General features: G+C 36.9%; 1 protein-coding gene and 1 pseudogene across 2 annotated transcripts in view; one reads left to right on the forward strand and one right to left on the reverse strand.

Annotated features, from left to right (window-relative positions):
- Window positions 1-25,844, forward strand: part of NUP205 (nucleoporin 205) — an 81,201-nt gene that overhangs the window by 39,614 nt on the left and 15,743 nt on the right. For both annotated transcript variants that reach the window (XR_010945640.1, XM_067747107.1), the window contains exons 23-35: window positions 1,034-1,148; window positions 5,062-5,211; window positions 5,782-5,853; window positions 6,214-6,371; window positions 6,890-6,970; window positions 7,748-7,939; window positions 8,443-8,710; window positions 8,804-8,902; window positions 16,290-16,438; window positions 17,371-17,562; window positions 18,457-18,578; window positions 20,073-20,211; window positions 22,244-22,370. Coding sequence is in view for 1 of the 2 variants with exons in the window: in XM_067747107.1 (XP_067603208.1) it covers window positions 1,034-1,148; window positions 5,062-5,211; window positions 5,782-5,853; window positions 6,214-6,371; window positions 6,890-6,970; window positions 7,748-7,939; window positions 8,443-8,710; window positions 8,804-8,902; window positions 16,290-16,438; window positions 17,371-17,562; window positions 18,457-18,578; window positions 20,073-20,211; window positions 22,244-22,370 (1,864 nt within the window). In the remaining variant the exon portion in view is untranslated. The remainder of the gene's footprint in view (window positions 1-1,033; window positions 1,149-5,061; window positions 5,212-5,781; window positions 5,854-6,213; window positions 6,372-6,889; window positions 6,971-7,747; window positions 7,940-8,442; window positions 8,711-8,803; window positions 8,903-16,289; window positions 16,439-17,370; window positions 17,563-18,456; window positions 18,579-20,072; window positions 20,212-22,243; window positions 22,371-25,844) is intronic.
- LOC137228655 (ras-related C3 botulinum toxin substrate 1 pseudogene) lies at window positions 4,038-4,754 on the reverse strand (annotated as a pseudogene).

Raw genomic sequence — 25,844 nt, forward strand, 5'->3', positions numbered from 1 at the left:
ATGCTTTTGGAACTCACTGTTGTGTCCTTCTCCCTCTAATAGTATTACCTCTCCCATATCTGAGCATATTTGAGCATCTGTTCTTGAAGCTTCTTAACTTACCATCTAATACGAATAACTTGGTTTTGTTTTGAGAAGTTCAGTATTTATAGAGTGTCAAAAACAATATCAAAGCTGTTTGAAAGACAAGCATACATCTGTAAGTACTTAAGCTTTACCTTGTGTTCCCTTCTTATCTTTTCCTTGGGTATACATGTTATTTATTTAGGTATGTTCAGTAGACATACAGTTTTGTGTCCCCCCCACCCCCCCGTAAACTTTCTACGCTGCTACAGTATAAATTACATTAGGTTGTTTCTAGTCTTTTTACTTTGCTTTACTCAACATCTTTAGTTACCTTTTGTTATTTTATATTTTTCTTAAGACTGTATTTCTAGACACAAATTGAATTTACAGTCCGTTGTCGTTACTAGTTGTATAGTCACAGCGAACACTGAACTGGTGAATACTGAACCGTTGCTCTTTGGGAATACATAGAGTTAGATGCCTGCAAGGGATTCTCTGATCCCAAAGTTTTTATCAACTGATTAATACATAACTTTGGTTTTTAGGAGTTACTTCTGAGTAATTTGCTACTAATAATAGTTAAAATACTAAAACTGTTAATTAACTACATGTATATATATTGGAGTTGGCCAAAAATGTCGTTTGGGTTTTTCATAACATCTTACGGAAAAACCCGAACAAACTTTTTGGCCAACTCAATATTAATATATTTAGGGTGATTTCAAGATTAGTCCCATAATACTGTTGTCAGCATTCTCCAATTGTATTCCAGTATATTTTGAGTTAGTGTGCCAAGAACTGCTTGTAACTCTGAGCTTTTATGTTATATGTACATGTGTTATCCATTTTGCTTAGTTGCTAATGGGTCTTAGTTTCCACTTAGTAGATTTAAGTTTGCCTTTTTTCTTAAAATGTATAATATAAAAAGCTGATTTGGCAGTTTTCTTATTTTACTGTAATTCTTTAGGTGATATATCAGTTATGTGCATGCTCTGATACATCTGGTCCTACTATGAGATACTTGAGAACCAGCCAGGACTTCTTATTTTCTCAGTTGCAACATTTACCATTTTCTAACAAAGGTAGGACATTATTTTCCCTTATTATTAAAACAAATCTGTAAAGTATGTGTTGAGTGATTTTTAATTTCATAACAGTTGGGGGTAGCGGTTTTAGAATTTGTGGAATTCTGTTCTCATTTTATTACTTTGCTTCTGTGTTCCTTTGGGTTGCTTTTGTAATTTGTTCTTGAGAAACCTGATGTTTTAACTGCCAGCATAAAATTATTTTAAAATAGCCTGTTAAGGATGGAATTTGATCCTTTTACTAACAAATAAAAATTTAAAATTGTGTTGAAGGGATAAGAAAATATATAAGAAGATTCTGGAAATTTAGATTTTTTGAGTGAAATTGTTTCATAAAAATCTATTTTACTTTTGTTTCTTGTGTATATATTGAAACAAATTCAGGTCTTGAAATGAAAAATAGAAAACTAATTACGATGGAAACTATAACTTTAGATTATTGGCCTGATCAACACAGTTATCCCAGGCTACCTATGTTTTATAGGATTCTATTTTATATAATTTTCTTTTTGATCAAGTTATAAGTTTTCTGAGTTCATATTATATCCAGACAGTAGTGGTTTTATTGAGTTTTTTTAAAGTTTATTTTGTATTATCTTTATGTTTTAGGAAATCTAGGCTCACAAATTTCGTAATAAATTTCCATTACTAGTAGTTATCAGCTTCTATTTACTTTTTAGAGTATGGTGTGAGAGACTGTTGGGAATTACCTAGTGGTAGAAAATTTTCACTTCATTTTCATAATAAGTGTATTTTATTTTTAGCTCTAAGATTTTGTTTATAAGGTTTTTAAGAAACCCTTTTTAATACTTAATTAGAAAAAAACAGTTAATATCTTGCCTGTTATGCTTTCTACTTTTTAAAAATTGATCTAGCTTTGCTTGTAATCATTATTACTAGCAGTAGTAGTAGTGTTTGGTGAATTTTATATTTATAAAACTGTCATTATTTAGGACTTCAAAGCCAGGCATATTGAAATAATATTGGATTCAAAAACTTATATTGTATAAGGAATTCCCAGTTTTAATTATATATTAGACCAAATGTCCTTCATAATCTCAAGACATCATAAAATTATGCAATTTAGATTTATTTTAGTTTTTAAAAATGTATTTGTTTCTGAAATAAGAATCAAATTTTATGATAGTGTTTTTTTTAACAAGTTAAATATTTGCGAATTACTTGAGTTTTCTTTTTTATTTTCATGATTCAAGGATTTATTAAGTCATACATGCAAAACATACTGCTAATTGCATTAGCAAAAGATCAATGTAAAAACACTCCACCATTCTGCAACTGTCAGCTTAAACGATTTTGTTCTAGTGGTTGAAAGGTCCAAGCTCATATTCTTGCCAGTGGGTAAGTTGTGCAGAACTTCGTTAGCATGAGCACAGGGTTTACATAGCCTCACAGACCCCAAGGAACATCGTTCGGGCAAAGACAGGAAGTGTGTGTGCACTCAGTGAGGCAAGCGGTGGGGGATCAGTGTTATTAGTCTAGGTGCAGTGTCGGTGATCTGGCAAGGTTTACAGTTTAAGAATATCTAAAGTATTTTAAAAACTGTAAAGCTGCAGCGCATGATTTTTATACCTAGTTACTAGAAGACCAAGGAAAGCACTTATTGGCTTTGAATAAAGTAACATGAAAACAGGAATGCACTTTTATTAATCTACAAAAAATTTTTTCTAATGCATATTCAGAAAGATTTTATAATACAAGGAGGCATATTGCTCATTAAGAAGGGGTTCTAGGGGCTTCCCTGGTGACGCGGTGGTTAAGAGTCCACCTGCCAGTACAGGGGACACGGGTTCAAGCCCTGGTCTGGGAAGATCCCACATGCCACAGAGCAACTAAGCCTGTGCGCCACGACTACTGAGCCTGCACTCTAGAGCCCACAAGCCACAACTGCTGGGCCCACGTGCCTAGAGCCCGTGCTCCACAACGGGAGAAGCCACTGCAATGAGAAGCCCACGCACCTCAACAAAGAGTAGTTCCCGCTCGCTGCAACTATAGAAAGACTGCGAGCAGCAATGAAGACCCAATGCAGCCAAAAATAAATAAATAAATTTGTAAAAAAAAAAGGGGGGGGTTCTATAAGAAAAGCAGTTATACTAAGTTTGCAACTATGAGAATGACCAGATCAAAGATGCATTAAATGCCCAATTTCAGGAGGGATAGGCAGGTTTAAAGAAAAGGAAAAGCTTAAGAAAACACTTACTGATAATACTGACCTTTCTTTATCATCTACTGCATTTGACAGAAATTAACCTTTTAAAACTTTTACCTGTGACACTTTTCATAGTTTAATTATTACGTATACAATGTAGTGTAAATTTCCATATTTTGTTAAAATACTGTCTTCATCTGATCACAAGTGTTCCACACACTCCACCCAGTGCACCCACGGCCAGAGCAGAATGCTTCATCGGAGGGAGCATGGGAGTAAGAGCTCTGTTCAAAATCTCACAAAAGCTAATACACTAATTTGTTCAAAAAATCTCTCTATGAAATCAAAAAGATTGATCCAAAGAGCTGAGCTGTTACATTCATTCATTATGATGTAAAGTACAATGTTAGGTAGTGAACACGGGCTGGTAAATCAGGATGCATTAAATGACAGCGTTTCAGGAAGGAGGCTGTACTGCTCTTCACGTCTGAAACTCATTAGCGAGCGTCTGCATCTCCTGCCTCAGAAGCTACAGTCTCTTCCAAACAAAGGTCTTTAAACAGTTTAGTGGTTAGTGTTCTTAGCCCAGCAGTGCAACTTAGTTCACAAGGTATTTTGGCAACTCTTAATCTGAGCAAGAATAGGGGCTTTGAAAAATAAGGCTTTAAGGAAGCTTGTCATTTTAGGGCTAAACTTTAATAGAATGTGAAAGTACTTTAAACAAACAAAACCTGGAAATTACTGATTGGTTCAGAATGGTTTTATGGAAAAACTAATCTGTAACAAAAACTTGGCATTGAGTGCAAAGTCTCCACCATTTGAGCAAAGCGTACAAAGTGTCCTGGGGAGACGGGACAGGCAGGAGGGGCCCAGACATTCACAACAGCAGGCATTTTCTCTTTCTCTGCTTGACGGGAGGTGGGCAGAGAACTGCCCAGATAGCTTCATCAAAAACTGTCTTGAGGCCTCGCTGCGTGAGCGCCGAGCGGCATTTGATGCCACTGATCTCCTTGGCCATGGCCAGGGCCTGTGGGTAGGTGATGGGTGTCAGCTTCTTCTCCTTCAGTTTCTCAATCGTGTCTTTCTCATCCCTCAGATCAAGTTTCGTCCCCACCAGGATGATAGGAGTGTTGGGACCGTGGTGTCACACTTCAGGGTACCACTTTGCACGAACATTTTCAGGACTCACAAGAGAAAAGCAAATTAAGAATCCGTTTGCGGATAGGATAGGGGAAGTAATAGGTCATAATCATCTTGTCCACCTGTATCCCACAAGCCCAGATTCACCAGTTTTCCATCCGCCATAACATTGGCAGAATAGTTGTCAAAGACAGTGGGGTATACTCTCCAGGAAAGGCATTGGTCGTGTAACTGATGAGGAGGCAAGCTTTACCTACTGCGCTGTCTCCCGCCACCACACACTTGATGGCCTGCATCTGGTATGGTAGACTCAGAATCCTCTACGTCTGTGTGAAATTATTCTGTTGACAGAAACTTGATTCTCTTTTGTTCTTCAGTTGCTTTTGCTCAACTTTCATACACATATACTCGTTTATTTTTTCTCCCTTGGCATCTGTTTTTTTTCTTTTTTAATTTTCTAGAGCAATAAATTATTATGGTGCCAATTTTCATAAAATATTGACTATGTTACATGGGAAAATATCTGGTGAGTTATGGATTTTAGGTCTGTTCTGATCTTGTGTTATTATACTGGGAAACTAAACATTCATATTTCAATTCCAGAATATGAAATATCTATGCTGAACCAAATGTCATGGCTGATGAAGACTGCCTCAATAGAACTAAGGGTGACTTCTCTGAATCGCCAACGGTCACACACCCAGAGGCTCCTTCACCTCCTACTGGATGACATGCCAGTGAAACCATACTCAGGTGAACATGTGTTGGCATTTGTATTGTTATGCTGCTGACTGGTCTGTGTGAAGGCAAGCACAAATCTGAATCTTATGGTTAGTATGTGATTGTAGGCCAAACAAGTTCTTTCTGCCTTTAGAATTCTTTTCCTTAAAACACAAAATCACCCATAATTGCAATTTTATTGTTGTTTCGAGCATTCACATTTTGCTGTATTCATAGACACAGATACACAGTGGAGTTTGTCACACTGAGCCAGCATGACCCAAGATATTCTAATACGTATTTTACATGCAAATTAAGCATAAGCTTTTCTAATCATCTCACTGGCATGGTTGGGTCCTGCCTCTCTTGGAGTTCTGATTATGCTCTCTACAATTGTGAAGTGGATCTCATAGAGACGGAAAGAATTAGATGAATGTTGTTGATAAGTCCTCATCATCTTTGCATTTTAATCATCCGTTTGCAAGGGGCTCTTTGACCTAGAAACAGTGACTTAGAAATAAAATACCTTGTGTTTGTTATTTCCAAATAAATTTTATGAGTGTGTTGTTCTTTTTCTGATTTTTATTACTGATGCTTCAACAGATGGGGAAGGAGGAATAGAAGATGAAAATAGGTCTGTCTCTGGGTTCCTGCACTTTGATACTACTACAAAAGGTAAAGCCCTTTGAATTTGTAATAAATTTGTAGATACGTATATATTAAATTGCATAAAATCTCAAGAGGTAATTAATGCCTGTATCTGCAAATTCTGAACTGATGTAGAAAAGCTATATAAAGGATTGTTTGTCATCAAAAAAATTTTTTTTATAACTAAGATGATAGTATGGGAAAACAATATTTTTGCGAATGAATGTATTAGAAATAAAATCCAATTTAGATTTCAACACAGTCTTCAATTTCCAGACTGATGTCCTTTCTGAACATAGTGCTGCCTTAGAGGGTGAGCTGAGTACGGTGGTTAGCTCTTCTCTTCAGTGTCCCAAGTGAAATAGAACTACTTTTTATTATTTCTAGTACGTCGAAAAATTCTCAGTATTCTCGACTCCATTGACTTCAGTCAGGAGATCCCTGAGCCTTTGCAATTGGATTTTTTTGATCGGGCCCAGATTGAACAAGTTATTGCTAACTGTGAACACAAGAATTTACGGGGACAGACAGTCTGCAATGTCAAGGTGAGCGTTGCTTTAGAGCATGTGCAGTATCAAGTGGTTCAGACTTTGAGTCGTTAAGGAAAAAATAACTTTTTATTTTCTAATAGAGATATTGGTTTATTGGACTGGTTTTCACTTTTCAAACAGTCAGGAAAGAAAACTGAATAGGCCACACTAATTTTGCCTCTATAAAAGGTTCCCTATCACCTACCTCTTAGTAGTCATGCTACCCAGCTATCACAATGGAGTGGTTTTACCCTTTTAACTCTCTACCAGGTAAATGGTAATCACCTCACTAGTAGAAAGAAGCTATCCCGTGCAGTTCCACTAACTTTCCTGCCATAGACGCTCTTTGGTATCACTCTCCAGCATGTGAGGGATATACTATTTTTGACAGAAACTTGGACAGTGCCACTATTAGATTATATATAAAGGTATCTGAAACTTTTCCGTCTAGGGCAGTTTAGAGTAATTGCTAGGTTATTGTTCTACCAGTGTCTGAAATGGTCTTATTTTTCTCTCATTTCTCAATTATATAGCTTCTTCATAGAGTTCTTGTAGCCGAAGTAAATGCCCTTCAGGGTATGGCAGCCATAGGACAGAGACCTCTACTAATGGAGGTAAGCCCTGTTGAATATATGTTAGTTTTACCCTTTTAACTACTTAACTACTTAAATTGCCAGTTAGAAGACAAAACAGTGAATTGACTTCTAGTTCATTATTAGTAAACTACTTAGAAGTTAAATTTTAATTGTATCTTTCACTTTTGACTTTGTGACTGTTAAAAGCTGAACTGAAGTTAATGTCTGGATGCCAGAAGAAATAACATCTTTTCTGCTAAGTTAGTTGAGGATTTTGTAACCTTTTCATATTGTGTAATAGAGTTCACTTGCTCCCTATCAGCGAGGAAGGAGTCATTTGTCACCACAAATGGGGAGATACGGGTCAGAGAGCAGGTGGGAAGAACCACATTCATGGAAACACAGTTGGTGAGGTCAAAGCAAGAGGCAAAGAAATAAAAGACACATCAAGGAAACATGCCATTGAACTTGGGTTTTAGGGAACTCTAGTGTTCCAGAGTAAGTATAACTAGACAGTTGCAAGAAAAAAGAAGATGGGGTTAAAAACTCATTTCCACGCACATCACCTCTGCCCTCTGCCTTACACATGCGCACGTGCGTGCACACACACACACAGCCTTATTTATTATTTTTCATAGCTCTGGCTACCAGTATAATGTGAAAAGTTATCTGCTGACTTGCAAGCATGTGGAAGGTTTCCAGAGTATTCTATAAATGTTTTCGGATTAACTGACAGTGTTAAAAATAGGAACCTGTTGTTTAAAAGACGTTATTTGCTTGTGTGTTAACCTTGCAATTCAATTTCTGCGGCTTTAGGAAATCAGCACTATACTTCAGTACGTGGTAGGAAGAAACAAATTGTTGCAGTGTCTTCATGCAAAACGGCATGCTCTGGAGTCATGGAGGCAGCTGGTAGAAATTATACTGACAGCTTGTCCTCAGGACCTCATTCAGGCAGAGGATCGACAGCTGATTATTCGTGATATTTTACAAGATGTGCATGATAAGGTGACATGCTTCATAAGTTACTTTATACTGCCAAACGAATATTTATATCATTTAAACATATAGTTTGCCACTCCTTTTTTCCCATTTGGAGTAAACAGAGTTGTGCAATGCCAGTGTTAAGACTTTTCTTGAGAAAGGTATTAACTCTGTACAGTAATGGTTCTCAACCAGAGTGTGTATCAGAATTTTCTAGGAAGCTTTTTAAAAATCTACATGACACATCTTACCCTAGACCTACTGAATGGGAGACTCTAGTGGTGAGGCCATTATGTTAATTTCCATGAAAAACCTGTAGGGAATTCTGATAGGACTCCCTTCTGGTTAAGAACATGTTACCCAGCATTCTATTTAAATTTCTTTTTGTGTATTAGCTTCTACTGTCTTTGAACAATACAATTCCATTCTTATATTCTTATGGTAATTGAAAAGCTAAATGTATAAGACATGTTAATGACTGTAGCTGAAAGCAGGGTGCTCACTCTGATTTGTCTTTCTGCTTTAAGATACTGGATGATGAAGCAGCACAGGAGTTAATGCCAGTGGTAGCAGGTGCTGTGTTCACACTGACCGCTCACCTAAGCCAAGCCGTTCGCACAGAACAGAAGCAGCCAGTAGTCTTGGGACCCGGAGAGGCTCATTATGCTTTTGTGCTTGATAACTCTTTCACCTCACCTCCGCCTGCAGAGAATGCAGTGGTGGGGTTCGCTTCTATTGGAGATTCTTCACTTCATATCATATTGAAGAAACTGTTAGACTTCATTTTGAAGACAGGTTTTTTTCATCTAAATTTTCTATAACTTACAACTTCTGTATTTGTTTTAACTTAATTTGAAAAAAGGTTTTTACGCTACCATATTTTCCTAGGTGGCGGATTCCAGCGAGTGAGGACACACCTGTATGGCTCTCTGCTTTATTACTTACAGATTGCCCAGAGACCGGATGAACCAGACACCTTAGAAGCAGGTAGAATTAGATTTCTGTCTTTTCTGTGTTTAGAGATTGGTTACTTTAAATTTAAAAAAAAAAAATCACCTTTTCATCTTTTGGCTCAGCGAAGCTATAATAAATGAGTCTTTATGGAATCAAAGTGCTTGCTCTAAAGTCAAGGAAGAATGTTTAGTTTTCTAAAATTGTGACAATAGTACAAAAGTAATGTAAGCACAGACCCTCAAATACTACTTTAGCTTACATATTTTTGTAACTCCCACTCACCTCTGGTCCCATTGAACAATACATACAGTACATATCTTTTAAAATAGCTTTGTTATTCCATAGTATAGAAGTACCATTTGTTTAACCATTTGCCAAATTCATAAGTGTTTAAATTGTTTCTAATTTTTTACTATCACAAAAAAGCTGCATCAAATATTCTTTTATATGCCTATATATTTCTCAAGAAGGATACTTCATGGTGGAATTTCCATGTGAAAGAGGGTGCACATTTTTATTTTAATAGATTCTACCAAATGGCCTTCTACCAGCTTAAGTTCTCATCAGTAGTATACATATGTCTTTTTGTACTAATGTGAAGTTTTTCTTGGATAAATTCCAAGGAGTAGAATTTCTTGGTCAAAGATCTGTGTATTTAAAACAATGATAAATCAACTTTGTAAACTATAGTTATCTTATTTTGGCTGCACCGCTCAGCTTTTGGGATCTTAGTTCCCCAACCAGGGACTGAACCCAGGCCCTTGGCAGGGAGAGCACGGAGTCCTAACTACTGGACCGCCAAAGAATTCCCATATAGTTAGCATTTTTAAATAAGAGTTAATAATATGGATTCTTTCATTGCCAAATGTGAAAAATGTTTTTAACTATTCAGGAGACCAGCGTATAATACTCTTTGCCAGAGTTACTCTGCTATTTAAGAACTTGTCATAAGTACCTTCTCGTAATGGGCTCCTTGTGCTTTCTGAGAACCTTAATGAGTATTTGTTATTTTGTTTTTTTATAAATTTATTTATCTGTTTTTGGCTGCGTTGGGTCTTTGTTGCTGCGCGTGGGCTTTCTCTAGTTGTGGCAAGCGGGGGGCTACTCTTTTTCGCGGTGCGCGGGCTTCTCATTGCGGTGGCTTCTCTTGTTGCGGAGCATGGGCTCTAGGCACGCGGGCTTCAGTAGTTGTGGCTCACAGGCTCTAGAGCACAGGCTCAGTAGTTGTGGTGCACAGGTTTAGTTGTTCCGTGGCATGTGGTATCTTCCTGGACCAGCGCTCGAACCCATGTCCCCTGCATTGGCAGGCAGATTCTTAACCACTGCGCCACCAGGGAAGTCCTGAACACAGATTCTTAAAAACCACTCTGTGTGTAAGACTTAGATTATCTCATATTATTCATTACTGGCTATATATTTTTGTATAATATCTCTCTTAGAATGTAATAATAGCCAAATAATGTATTTATAGGAATTTCCTACCAGCATAAATAATACACAAAAATATTTTTAAGGTCGTTAAAAATAATAGTTCAGAGAAACTTTTTAAAGAAATAGGAGCTTTTTTTAAGAGAGATAATCCGCCAATACACCTCCCCCATTTTCCTCTTGACTAAAAAATGTTTTTAACGTTGTATTTAGTTGAATTGGCAAAAATCACCACTTAACCACTAGGTGGAGCTCTACAACGTGCTTTATAAGAAGTCATTATCAAGATGTGGTAAAAGCAGTGTGACCATAAAAGAAGATTCTCCTTTTTTAAAAAAAAAAATCTGTGATCTTTTTATTATTATTATTTTTTATTTTTATTTTTCTTATTTTGGTTGTTCCGGGTCTTAGTTGTGGCTCTTAGGCTCCTTAGTTGTGGCATGCATGTGGGATCTGGTTCCCTGACCAGAGATCGAACCCGGGCCCCCTGCACCGGGAGCGTGGAGTCTTAACCACTGTGCCACCACGGAAGTCCCTCTCCTTTGTTTTTAATTTTCAAATGATCTATTTTTAGAGCAATTTTATCCCTTAAGTAGCTTTTTTTTCTTAGTCATAATTACTGCTTATTTTGACTTGTTTTAGATAGATAGCAAAGTACTTTATTCCCTAGATACTAGTGTTTTTAATTTTCAAATTAGAAATATTATATTTAATAAATATTTATGAGCACATACTTTTGTGCTAGTGTACCTATTTTCTGTTGTTTTAAAACAAAAACTGAATTTTTAATGTTTATATACTTATTTTTTCATACCACTTTTTCTTTATTTTTACATAAACATATGTACTGAATACTGGGCAGCCATTTTCCCTATTTGGTATAAAAGGAATCTGACTTAGAGAGGCTAAGTGACTTGCTTCTTTTTGACAGATCTGAGAATTAGAATTCAGTATCAGCAATGTATTTGTAGCTCATATCACAAATGACTAATTTCTAATAAAGAGCATCTACAAATCAATAACCCAACAGAAAAATGGGCAAAGGATATGAGCAGTTTAGGGAAAAGGAAATTCAGACGTCTCTTAAGCATATAGTTAATTTTCTGAAAATCCATCTGGGTGGATCCTATCACTTTGAGCTGGCAATGCAGTAGATCTGGGGAGGAACCAAAGCATATATTGGGTTGGCCCAAAAGTTCATTTGGGTTTTTCTGTAAGATGATATGGAAAAACCCAAATGAACCTTTTGGCCAACCCAATATTTTTTTTGATAAAATTATTTGGAGGATCTTATATGTTTCCTTAATTAAGAACAGTGTAGTTCAAATCTGACATTGTTTTTGCATATGTAATTCCTGGGGCTTAGTTGACAGCCATTGACATCACAAATAACTCTCTTTGTATTTTTTTCACCTTTTTATTCTCTCTCTTTTCTACCAGTGACCACTAGAAAGAAAAAGTGGATAATTTGACCAGACCCTAAATGTTTAATATGAACCCCAATTATTATGTTCTTAATTTCTCTATTGATCTGTTCCTTAAGCTCTAGTATTATAAAAATATTTCACATTTAAAAACAGATTGATAATGACAAAGATATATACTTTTCAGCATATTTTTAATCAGATTAATGTTTTCAATAAAAGTTTATAAAGCCAACCTATAAAGTTATGCTAACACCTCAGTGTAGAGGATATAGTGCATCCTCCTTAATTTTATTTCTGTGAGATTAGCCCTGTTTGAATGTTTTGTTGTAATTTCAGTAAAATGGATTATATTGCTTTTAAAACAGATTCATTTTTAACTTTCTATTTTCTAGGAGCTTATCATTCAACTTTAATTTATAGTTGATTGATATAGCTGTATGGAAGATGTCAGTTAGAATTTTTAATTTAAAAATTTTTTAAATTGTAATTTTAAGTACTTTTATTATAAGTTTTTCTCATATGTTCTATTTTCTTCTAAACTGGCTTTTCTTTTTAAGTTTGACAAGTTAATGGTACTCGGTAGTATCTTTTATTTATAAATAAGAATTAGGAATTATAATAAGAATGAAGAATTTTCTGCTCTGCTCATAATTCTTCTGGGCTATTGCGACTTTTGATCAAGAATATTCCTGTTGTTCTTTGTTTATGAAACCATAATATCCAATCATCTTTTTAAAAGAGATTAGAAAAGATAATCTCTTGCCATTATTAAATTTTTTAGGATCCTATCATGAGATTTTCAGTTTTTATGGTCTAAGTGTTAGTATGATCTAGAATTATAGTACAAGTACACCTCTGATTTTAGTCATAAAGTAGTGGGACTAAAAGGATTTCATAGAGCATCTTGCCTGTTGTTAACTCCGTTCTTGTGAATCTGACTCCAATAAGTGACTTAAAAATACAGTACCAGGGGCTTCCCAGGTGGCACAGTGGTTGAGAGTCCGCCTGCCGATGCAGGGGACACGGGTTCGTGCCCCAGTCCGGGAAGATAACACGTGCCGCGGAGTGGCTGGGCCCGTGAGCCATGGCTGCTGAGCCTGTGCGTCCGGAGCCTGCGCGTCTGGAGCCTGTGCTCCGCAACGGGAGAGGCCACAACAGTGAGAGGCCCGCATACCGCAAAAAAAAATAAAAAAATACAGTATCAGCTACAGGAATTCCCTGGCAGTCCAGTGGTTAGGACGCCGTACTTTCACTGCTGAGGGCGTGGGTTCCATCCCTGGTCGGGGAACTAATATCCTGCATGCTGCATAGTGTGGCCAAAAAATAAAAATAAAATTAAAATACCAGCTGAGGCTATATATATGTGTGTAGTGGGTGCAGGCTTTATGCTTGATGTGAATTTAGATGTACATTTCTCACCACTCCTTTTATTTTTTTTACAACCCGAGTCAGGTCCTAGAACCTTAGAACCTGACTAAAAATTCATAATCAGATATTTTAAAAATATCTTTTAGGGCTTCGCTGGTGGCACAGTGGTTGAGAGTGCGCCTGCCAATGCAGGGGACACGGGTTCGTGCCCCGGTCAGGGAAGATCCCACATGCCGCGGAGCGGCTAGGCCCATGAGCCATGGCCGCTGAGCCTGCGCGTCCAGAGCCTGTGCTCCACAACGGGAGAGGCCACAACAGTGAGAGGCCCGCATACTGAAAAAAAAAAAAAAAAATCTTTTAGCTTTTATTTTTTTATTTAAAAATAAATATTGATTATAGGAAATTTAGAACACACTAATAAACAAAAGGACAAGTCACACATTTTACCTTCTAAGATAACTATCACGACATTTTGGTTATAGCCAGCCATCTTTTTTTATTGATTTAAATCTTCCCTTTTCTCTCTATTTAGTATTTTATCAACTTTTCCTGCCTCATTAAGTAACATTTTTAATACCTGTATAGATTTTGCCACTTATGGATATACCATAATTTATTTAGCCTACCCATTTTTGGACATTTAGATTATTTCCCCTTTTTACAATACAAACAAAAATCAGTAATCATTTGGTGGTTGATTATTTTTAGTTGTTCCAGGAAGCAGGAAACATTAATTGGGTTCTTGCTTTCATAAAATCTTTTATCCTAGTAAAAATGGCAATATATGTGTTTATAAAACAATAAGCCTTAAATTGGATGATATAGACCAGATGCCAGCAAGCTTTTTCTGTACAGGGCCAGATAATAACTAATTCAGACTTTGCAAGCCATATGTTCTCTGTTGCAACTACTCAACTCTGCCATTATTGTGCAAAAGAAGCCAGAGATGTATGCTATGTTGCATTAAAATTTTATTTACAAAAACAAGTGGGAGATCACATTTTTCCCACGAGCCTTAGTTTGCCAACCCCAAGTATAAATTACAAGTTTTATAAGAGTTAAGAAGAGAAAGGAAATTAAGAGTTTTGCTGGACTCTTCTGGTGGGGTTGCATTTACATAAGAATGTTTGAACTAAGGAATTCATGGCTAAAAAATGTTAAACCTATAAAGTAGTGGCTTTCAGACTTTTGTCCAAAGCCTTTATTCAGATAATTTTGTGGCAATCCTATGCGTAAAACAGAAGAGGAGATGCCATAGCTCCTCAGGCTGGGTTCCTGAAAACCCACCCACCATGGTACCCCACCCTGAGAGCATCTGGTGGCATCCCTGGAGCAAAGTTTCTAAACTTGCCTTTAAGCTGTCAATCAATCAGTAATTAATATTTGAGCTTCTACTATGTGCTAGACACTGTGCTAAATTCTGGAGAAACAGTGGCAGACAAGACAGAATCCCATTGTTAATAAGCTTACATTCGATGTGAGGAGACAGAGATACAAGCATGGAAACTAAAAACTAACATAATTTGAGTAAATCTGATAAATAAGTACTGTGGAGAAGATAAAATAGTACTGTGATATATTGTGTGTGGGGTGGGAGGAGGAGGGAAGCTGGATGTAGTTGAGGAAGTGATATTTGATAGAGGCTGAAATGATGAAGAGGAGGCAGTCATGCTAAGATCTGGGGAAGAATATAAAGAACAGCTAGTGCAAAGATCCTGAGACTGAAGGAAGTGCTGAATTTGAGGGCTAGTGTGGCGGCAGCGTTGGGGTGGAGGTGGAGAGTGGAGGGAGGTGAAATAGAAGTACATGGGACCAGGTGACCAAAGGAAGTGACACGGTTGAGAAAATAATCTCATACCCTGCTTTGACACTATTGGAAATTAACTATGACTAAAATAAAATCAGAGTAGTGGTAAAGATATTTTAGGGAAAAAATAAACAAACAAAATTAAAAAAAAAGACCTCAGGTTTGACTGCTGCAAACTTTATAGTGGAATATAGGCCACCTTGTGTGTACTTTTTTTTTGTGGTACGCGGGCCTCTCACTGTTGTGGCCTCTCCCGTTGCGGAGCACAGGCTCTGGACGCACAGGCTCAGTGGCCATGGCTCATGGGCCTAGCCACTCCGCGGCATGTGGGAACTTCCCGGACCGGGGCACGAACCCGTGTCTCCTGGATCGGCAGGCGGACTCTCAACAACTGCACCACCAGGGAAGCCCTTGTGTGTTATTTTTATTTTTCATGGTTAAACCTGCTTTGTTTTGCCCTCCATTCTGATCACCCTGTCTTGAGAATCTTTCCACAGTTTAAAAACTGCTACTGTTGGCATATATACACTACCAAATGTAAAATAGTTAGCTAGTGGGAAGCAGCTGCATAGCACAGGGAGATCAGCTTGATGCTTTGTGACCACCTAGAGGGGTGGGATAGGGAGGGTGGGAGGGAGACGCAAGAGGGAGGGGATATGGGGATATATGTATACGTATAGCTGATTCACTTTGTTATACGGCAGCAACTAACGCACCAGTGTAAAGCAATTATACTCCAATAAAGATGTTAAAAAAAAAAAACTGCTACCATGTGCTAGTTGGGGAAAAGTCATAAGATTAGTTTCAAATACAGATTATTGCTTTATGTAGTGTATTTATGAAATTTTCTAAAAGGTTTACAGGAATCTATGTAAAGCATATGATCCTATCTTTAATTATTAGTGTTCCTTGAATTAAATTAAATTTAATTAATTTAAATTATCTTCATAATGAGTATACCTTTTCTTTTTAATAAATATTTCAGTTAAAAATATAAAAGAATAAAATATCTGTTTTTTGGAAGCAGATCTTTGTCTACTTTGTACCTGCTCCTTTGTAGCCAAATTCTCATAGATCTCAATAAAAGATAAAACCAGATTGATTAGTGGAATAAATACAGGAATGTTTCTCCTGGGGTTTCATAGTTCATTTTGATTTCTTTAAGGATAGTTTATCCTTTTCCTAATACCATTGTTCTCAGAGTACATGCATGGAATAGTGCATTGTGTTCTTAAAGTCTACCTGCCTAGACTCATTGGTTGATGGGTCTTTGTGTGCAGGCAGTAATGGAAGGATTTTTCTGTTGTTGTCATGTATGAGGTGTAATTACTCAGTTACCAAACTGCTTTTTGCTGGAGTGTTTTATATGTCTTCTATTGTAACCCTTTAGCCAAGAAAACCATGTGGGAAAGGCTGACCGCCCCTGAAGATGTGTTTAGTAAATTACAGCGAGAAAACATAGCCATCATTGAGAGCTATGGCGCTGCCCTCATGGAAGTGGTCTGTCGAGATGCTTGTGATGGTCATGAGATTGGAAGGGTACAGTAACTCCTGCTGAGTATTATAATTGGATAGATATTTTGACTTATTAAGGCATAAACTGGATCAGCTTTTCAAATGTATGTTACATATTGGGAATTATTTTCTGTAATGTATTTTAGTGAATTTTCTTATTTACTATAATTTTGAATTTCTGTTTTGTTCATTCATATGTTTTGTTTACTTACGTTCAGAATCCTTTATTTGTTCAGACTGTACCCTCAGAATAATCTTTTTGCTAATTTTGAGATTTGCCTTACACTGGTAGAAATTAACCAGCAGAGATGCTGGTTAATCAAGATCTTGGCATAAGAGAATGCTGGATACGTAGCTTTTATACTGAGTGTATCTTTCTCTGCTTTTTCAATGAGTATTTGCATTTATATGTCTTTAAAATATTATGTCATACTGGTGATAATACAGTGAGAAGATAATTCCCTGCTGGTGGAAAATTACATAGCATTTGAATCATGTAGTACGCTCTCAATTATGTTAAAAAATATTTGGGAAGACATAGAACAAAGTAATCTTTGTTTCTCAGATAATGTATTTTCTGTATAAGTTTTCTGTTTTCTACAAGGAGCATGTGAAACTTTACAATTAGGGGGGGAAAAAACTATTTTTAAGAATCCCTTTCCTCCAGCAAGTAATGTTTAGATTTTGCTAAAATATATTTAATGCCATTATTTTAATGTGTTAGGTTTTGTTTCAGAAATATAACTTTACCCTGAAATTTTTTCTTTTATTAATAAATCAAGATTCTGGATACATACATACATTTTTCTCAAAAAAAAAAAGAGAGAGAGAATTGTATTGTAGGCAACCATTCTCCTTGTAAGAAAACTTTTAAACATTTCCAGATAAAGGGAGTTACTGTTGTTGATTTTGGTAGCCATCTCCACATTTTGGATTTTGATGTGTTCTTCCGTCAGATGCTGGCACTGGCTCTACTTGATCGGATTGTCTCCGTAGATAAGCAGCAGCAGTGGCTTCTGTATCTTTCTAACAGTGGCTATTTGAAGGTGCTTGTGGACAGCTTGGTAGAAGATGACCGTACTTTGCAGAGCTTACTCACTCCACAGCCTCCCCTTTTAAAAGCCCTTTATACATACGAATCCAAAATGGTAAGGCTTTATATTCACTTGAAGTTAGATCAACAGGTCACTTCCTCTTGAGGTTAAGGATATATTAAAGAAAATTAACGTGGCCTACATTTTGCATGTTTCTATCATACAAACTGTAATCATTTCTAAGGAGTTTTAAATTTGGGCACATGTGCTAGAACTGTATCTTCTGAGCATGCCAAAGTTGAGTTGAAATGATCCTGAGAGGGTTAGTTGGGTACTGAGACTGCTGCTTACTCACTTCGATTGCTGGTGGTGGCAAAGCCACATGACACCCAGTGGTCTATGAGGAGAAGAGTGAGCAAAAATGTCCTTCCGCAACGAAAATCAGACTGTTAGTTGCCTGTTGAAATTCCAATGTAGATGTGCTGGTTCTACTTTAAACACAGGATTTTTCAGTACAGTGTATATAATTCATTTCCTTTCCTCCAAATCTGTTTTAATTTCTGTTTCCTCCTGCTTAAAAATACCACAAATGTCACAATAAGAGAAGCACTAAAGTCTTAGATTCTTCATTAATTCTGTTTTCCTTCCTTCATTCATTTATTCAACAAGTATTTATTAAATATCTGTTACATGCCAGGTATGGCACTAGGTAGTAGAGATACAGCTGTGAGCAAAACAATCTTCCCTGCCCTCCATAAGCCCACATGATGATTTAGTTGAATGCTTAATCCTTGCAAGGCGTATGTAGCACTTCAGATACGCTGTGCCATTTACTCCTCATAAAAATCCTATGGTTAAGGTGGTATAATATGCCCCTTCCTAGCTAGCTCAGAATTTCTCTTCACCAGTGATTACAGATCAGAAATGTGCTATGAGAAAGTCTCATTTTAATGTGAGACGCTTGGCTCTGATCTCTGTACTGATGATTTTTGTTTCATAACTTCTTAGGCATTTCTCACAAGAGTGGCCAAGATACAACAGGGCGCTTTAGAGCTGCTGAGGTCTGGGGTGATTGTGAGGCTGGCACAATGCCAAGTCTATGACATGCGCCCAGAAATGGACCCACAGGGGTAAGCATCCATATCAATTTATTTATTTTTTTTAATGGTTTTTATTTAAAATTTAATTTTATTCATTTTTTTATACAGCAGGTTCTTATTAGTCATCTGTTTTATACATGTCAATCCCAATTGCCCAATTCATCACACCACCATCCCCACCCCCTGCCGCTTTTTTTAAAGTTACCAGTAAAGGATTATTAAGGGAAAAAAAAAATTTCAAACATAATTTTGCCGTTTATAATTCTGTTGGAGCAGTACTCTCATCTTGATGGTTTTGTTTGGTCATATACCCCTGCCATTAACTAATAAATGAAAGTTGCTAATAAGGGTAAAAGTGGGTAGGTACCTAGTGCTTTCCATTTTAGAGCAGTAACGTAAGAGGGAAATGGGAGAGCATTTTGTTAGACGTTTTTCTTCCCAACTTTATTGTTCTGTTTAGTAGAAGTACATGTTTTCAGTTATACTCGTCTTTTAAAGTATTGTAATGAAATTATAATTTGTTGTGGGTTTTCTTTTCTTGATGACTTGAACAGTATTTTATATTTTTCTCATTTTAACATTTTACCAACTGCTTGCTAATTTGAAAGCTTCAAGTGAAATTATTTTAAGTTTCAAACTTTCTAGCAGATTTCTCAGTTGAGTTTGAATATGAATTTTTTCTTTTTTGTCTACATGGCTGCAGCATTGTTAGGGCCTATAGCATACCCTCCTACTGTTAAATAACAATTTAGGTCAGTTTGAGTAATTTTCCTCAAAAGATCCATTGCCAAATTGTATGTTTGAGTTTTTCAGACTTAACTATAGAAATATTTTACTTCTAGAAAAGAAAATTTTTTTAGTATAACTTTCTAAGGTTTTAACACAAGAGTCACCTTAGGTGAAGAGGATTGAGTAAATTGTATTCCTCAGTTCATGGCACATTATTATTGCCTGTCTTTGGAAAGCCTTTCTGTTATTTCTTTTTATTTCCATATTCTGCTTTCATTCTCTTCTCTTCAACAGGCAACCATTTTTTTTGTTCAAAAATTTAAATAGAAATATTTACAATAAATAATAGTTTATTAATAGTGTTCTGAGACCTCATCTTAAAGGTTAAGTGATTTTACAATCTCATTTTAATTTTTAAAATCTTGTTTTATTTTATATAATGGACAATGTAGATTCATTTTTGGCTTTGTGTGTACAAGAGGGAAATTTGGGGAGAGTAACTTTTGTTTCTGTCTGTTTCTCACACATAGTCTCTGTGGCCCAAGGGAATATTTAGAGTAGAATAAGTATGTTTGGGGAATTTTAGCACTGTCTTTTCAAATTTATGCAATTATTCTTTACGAAGATTTTTAAAAATTCAGATTTTTTCACTAACTGTACCTCTGGGATACAGAGTCCTCATTAGTAGCTTCACATCTTAATTAGCCACCTGTGATTGTTTGCCGTGGAGATGGTCGGGGACTGTTTTAACTGTTGGACTGCTGCTCTCTCCTTGTTCACTGGATGCAAATCAAGCATGTTTGGCCTGAGAGATGCCCCAGTGTTCATCCCTACTCCAGTGGACCGATACCGCCAGATTCTGCTTCCAGCTCTCCGCTTGTGCCAGGTCATCCTCACGTCTAGTATGGCCCAGCACTTGCAGGCAGCAGGGCAGGTAAGAGGAATCCTTAGTGTAGAAATCATCAAGTGCAAAATCTTTATTTTACAAATGCAGAAGCCCTAGGCATAGAACGCTTAACGTGAATTTACCTGAACCGTTCTGTTTGTGGCAGAGCTGGGTATTGAAAATAGACCCCTTGCACTTTGCTCCGAACTTTATCGGTCTGTTTTTGTACTCTTGTTTGAATGAAACACCACAGCTAATTAATAGAATAGTGAGATAGAAGGCAAGAGATCTAAATTTGTTGTTCTGCAAAAGGAAGCAGTTATTGTGATAGAAATAAGCTGGCTTCTAAAATGTAATTTAACCAGGTATTTATTAGAGAATGCTGTTCCTTTATTAGACCTTGCAGAAAATACAAAAGATAAATGATGATGCCACATTTAGTTGTGATGTTTAAAGAATGAGTAATTTAAATAAGTGAGTTTCTAATAAAATATTTTTCCTTCAAACACCATAAATTAGTTTTATTTTCATTGCTTTTCAGTGAAATCTTCAAAAATATGTTTGTTTCTTAGACTGATAATGCAATATGCAATTTAACTTTTTACTGATTAATTAGGCTTATCACTAAGAATCTGCAGTTTTTTATTGTGTTGCTCTATTATTATGATACCCTCAGGAATTAGGACACATCCTAATAATTTATGGTGATTTTATCTGCTTTCCCTGCCATCAGTCTTCAGGCATACTTTCCCAAGATAGAATGCTGCTGTTTCTAGTGTGCTACCTGATTTTATATTGCGTTAGTCTAAGTGACATTCTACCCCTTTCATATGCGGCCTTTGAGTCAGTTCTTTAACACTCAAAAACTTTGTCTTCTACTTTCTCGAGATTAAGGTTTTTTAGAAGAAGTGGGACATTGTGATACAAGGCCAGTCTTATACTGAGCATAGTGGAATTACCTGAGTAGGTTCTTTAAAAAATACAGATTACTGAGTTTCATGTCCAACAATGATGGACTCTGAGGCCAGGAATTTGTATTAAAAAATAAAAGTGGCACAGTTCCTGAGAGATTCAAATGTTCAGCCAGTTGTGGTGTAGTCCCTGCCTTCAGGGAATCTATAATCTAGTTAAGAAGATGTTTGAATGTGGAAATGAGTGGAGTCTTCTATGATGGTACACTGTAAAATGCTAAGCTGAAAGGGCACAGTTTAGAGGTCAAGATTTGTATCTCATTTATTTTCATCATATCAAAAGGAGAGTTAGACAAAAGCTTTTATGTGATTGTCCCCATGTCACACTAGTCAGACTTTCACAGAGCAAACTTGAATTCAGTAAGTCATTTTTTAAAAATAAATTTATTTATTTATTTATTTTTGGCTGCATTGGGTCTTTGTTGCTGCGCGCAGGCTTTCTCTAGTTGCGGCGAGCAGGGGCTACTCTTCATTGTTGCGGTGTGTGGGCTTCTCATTGCAGTGGCTTCTCGTTGCAGAGCACGGGCTCTAGGCTCATGGGCTTCAGCAGTTGTGGCACGTGGGCTCAGTATTTGTGGCTCGTGGGCCCTAGAGCGCAGGCTTAGTAGTTGTGGTGCACGGACTTAGTCGCTCTGCGGCATGTGGGATCTTCCCGGACCAGGGCTCGAACTTGTGTCCCCTGCATTGGCAGGCGGATTCTTAACTACTGAGTCACCAGGGAAGTCCCAGTAAGTCATTTTTGAACACACTCATTTTAAATTCATGTTCTAGTTCCATTTAGACAAAAATTTAAAAAAATAGGGGTCAAATAATAGTTTTCATACAGTAGTTCCAAGTTATATTATACTCTTCTATAGTAGCTTCTAAGTGTATTAATCTCTAAACTTTGAAATAATCCTTATCTTTAGCTTTCTTATAAAATTTAGTTAGATGTTTGCTTCTTGAAGAAATAAACTACGTAAATGCAAAAGACAACTGCTTATCTAATATTCTTCATTACATTAAATTACTTGCTTCAATGTTATTAAACAGATGGATATAAATTTATAATACAATTTTCTACTCTTCCACCTCTGTTTTTCCATTTCCCCTCCTTTTCTTCGTCTTAGGTGTTGCAGTTTCTCATTTCTCATTCTGATACCATACAAGCAATCCTGCGCTGTCAGGATGTTAGTGCTGGGTCTTTGCAGGAATTGGCTCTGCTGACAGGAATTATAAGTAAAGCAGCACTTCCTGGTGAGTTGATTATGTTGAATGGATTTTTACCAGTGCTTTACAGACTGACATACACTTAATAGAATGAGGTTATTGTTACTTTGCAGCTATATATTACTTATTTGAGATTGGAACTAACAGAGTTAACTGCCTTTTTTTAAAAAAAATTATTTAGTTATTTATTTCATTTTTGGCTGCGTCGGGTCTTAGTCGAGGCACACGGGATCTTTGTTGCGGTACGTGGGATCCTCTGCTGCGGCATGTGGGCTTAGTTGCCCCGTGGCATGTGGGATCTTAGTTCCCTGACCAGGGACTGAAGCTGTGTCCCTTGCATCAGAAGGTGGATTTTTAACCACTGGACCACCAGGGAAGTCCCCTTAACTGCCTTTATTTGAAGTAATATGTTTATAAAAGTGATATATGGTCAGTATAAAAAATTCAAAAAGTTCAAGAAAATAATTAACACTCAAATCCCACTATCTAGAAATTATCAAATGTTAACATAGATAAGTAGCTTTTCAAACATTGCTCTATGTATATGTATGTATTGGTGGGGGGGAGGGGCGGTGGAGAGAAACAGACATACAGAGGTACTTTTCGAGAATGGGATACCTTTTACATTCAGTTTTAGAAAACAACTATTTAATTTTACGTGAACTTTACAGATGAAAAACTAATTGAAGAGAAACTGAAGACATTGATGAATTCCAGACAAATGTTTCTTTACTACAAGTGTACAAGAGATATTAGTTCTTAAAATATCACTATGATTAAGAAGAAGAAAAGATTATGATAAACTACTAAGATATTTTTGTCATTAAAAACATTTTTTTTACTACATATTTTACTACATATTTTTTTACTACAAATTTTAGACAGGGGGCTTCCCTGGTGGCGCAGTGGTTGAGAGTCCGCCTGCCAATGCAGGGGACATGGGTTCGTGCCCCGGTCCGGGAGGATCCCACATGCCGCGGAGCGGCTGGGCCCGTGAGCCATGGCCGCTGAGCCTGCGCGTCCGGAGCCTGTGCTCCGCAACGGGAGAGGCCACAACAGTGAGAGGCCCACGTGTGGCAAAAAAAAAATTTAGACAGAATCAACTAACTCCTGATGTGAAAGATGAAGTAATGAGTTATTTTACACTTCTTTTTCCACCCTCATGTTGTTTGCTTGTATTATATTTACAAGTAAATATCATTTATATTCAGTCTTGTAACCATAATAACTTCAGTTATTTAGTTTTACTTGTATATTTACATGGATTCACAGAAAAACACCAATTCTTTTTTTTCCTCCTATAGCTTCACCATTTCTGAGTTCTTTCTTTTGATTTATCTCTTGGTGTTTTTAATTTGTATTGAGGTCCCCTCCCCTAAGAAAAAGTATATAATCTTCCCTGAACTCTCTAATGTTTACAGACATCTAAAGGTTGCCTTTATTCTTGAATGAAAGCATGGCCTACTATTAATAATAATGTCATATTTTTTTTTTACAAATGAGGAAACTGAGGCACAGAGAGGTTAACTTGTCCAAAGTCACACAAATAATACTGTAGGGTTTTTCATGCACTGTGGCTTCTGAGTCTGTGTGCTTAACTACTAGCCTATACTACCTCCATCTTTATATTGCTGTGGAGAAGTCTGAGGCCAACTTCTGATTCTGCCCCAACACCCACAATATTTTTTCCTCTCTGGGCATGCCTCAGTACCTGAGCCCTTTGTGTTGGGAGAAGGAGAGAGTTTGGAAGGGCAGAGTGCAGTGCATATTAAGGTACTTAGAGACTGTGCTCATTCTTCGGAGATCCCAGGGTCAACTCCACCCAGCCTTGGAGTGTCTTAGTCCTGTGTGCTTATTATGTTCATTTCCCCACTTCATTCCAGTGTCCTGAGATGATACCAAGACAGGCCACCCTTGCCTTTACTAAGGTCCCATAGTGCTATGTAGTGGTTCTTCTCCAAATGGTTTTTACCTTGGTTTCTCCTAATTGCTAATTCTCCTAATTACTTAATTTACTTAATCACCCGAATGTGCTGCTTCGCAAATTGTGGGGTCTCCATGAGAATTTGCAAGAGTTTGTTGGCTTATCTTCTTTTGTCTGTACTGCTTCTGAGGGGTGGGATGAGGGTCATGAGTTGAATTATGCTACTTACTCCCCTGGAATTTTCTTCATCTCCCCCTTTTTTTTTTCCTTAAGCACCACCATGCTTTAGTATTTATGGCGTAAGTTGGCCCCTTTCCCTTTTTGGTGAATTTCATTTATTTGTAGTTGATTATAGAAGGGACATTCTATGATACTACTTCATTCTGCCATCTTAATCCAGAAGTCCTGAGTTAGTACAGAGAGAATTTACCTTTTATCATATCCTCTGGCAAGGTGATTTTATTGATGAATTTTCCTTTCGTTCCTTTTTCTTTGTTTTTGTTTTTGTGGTACGCGGGCCTCTCACTGTTGTGGCCTCTCCCGTTGCGGAGCACAGGCTCCGGACGCGCAGGCTCAGCGGCCATGGCTCACGGGCCCAGCCGCTCTGCGGCATGTGGGATCTTCCCGGACCGGGGCACGAACCCATGTCCCCTGCATCGGCAGGCGGACTCTCAACCACTGCGCCACCAGGGAAGTCCCCTTTCGTTACTTTTTAAAAATACTTGAAATATTCTGTATTTTACTAATAGCAGCATTTAACCCTGTCACTGTATTAAAATTATCTTCAGAAAGGCACAGTTTATTTTAACATGCTCATGGTATATTCAAACAAAATAAAAGAATAAAGCACTCTGACCAGCAATTCCTGCTTCCTAAAAGGAACCAATTATCAATTTATACTTTGTTTTTCTAGCAGTTTCTCTGCTCGTGGTGTAAAAATTTTTTCCTCCCTACACAAATGAAATACCATACACACTGCTCTGTAATTTTTTCCCCACATTATGTTTTGGGGATTTTTTCTCATCGGCATGTATAGTTCCTACCTGACTCTTTAATTGGTGGAATAGTTTTCCAATTGTGAGGTGGTTACCCAGACCCCTGTGACACGTTGACTGTTTCTGATCTTTTTAAAAATGTCAAACAGTATGGCATTTAATAACTTTGTGTGTGTGTATACATATACATTTTTGTATATTTGAGCTGGTAGGCTTGGTAAGTTCCTGGCAGTGCTTTGTCAGATATAAATATACTTTTATATATATATACACACATACATATATACCATTACATACGTGTGTGTATATATATACACACACACACACTTTAAAATAATTTTAAAAGATAATGCCAAATACCTTCCTAATTTTTTAAAATAACTTTAAAAAATAATTTATACTCCTCTTAACCCTACTCTGCCCAGTTCAGCCCTTGATTACTTATGGTTTTGTATTATCCTGTAATTTTACTACATGGTTTTGTCTTAAATGCTTAGCCCAGTACCAGATATGTTGTACCTCCTCAACTACTTATCATCAGGTTAATTTTTTATCTGTGACCCACAGATATTCTGTAAAGTG

The sequence above is a fragment of the Pseudorca crassidens genome, chromosome 8, assembly GCF_039906515.1.
Source record: "Pseudorca crassidens isolate mPseCra1 chromosome 8, mPseCra1.hap1, whole genome shotgun sequence".
Taxonomy (NCBI): Eukaryota; Metazoa; Chordata; class Mammalia; order Artiodactyla; family Delphinidae; genus Pseudorca; species Pseudorca crassidens.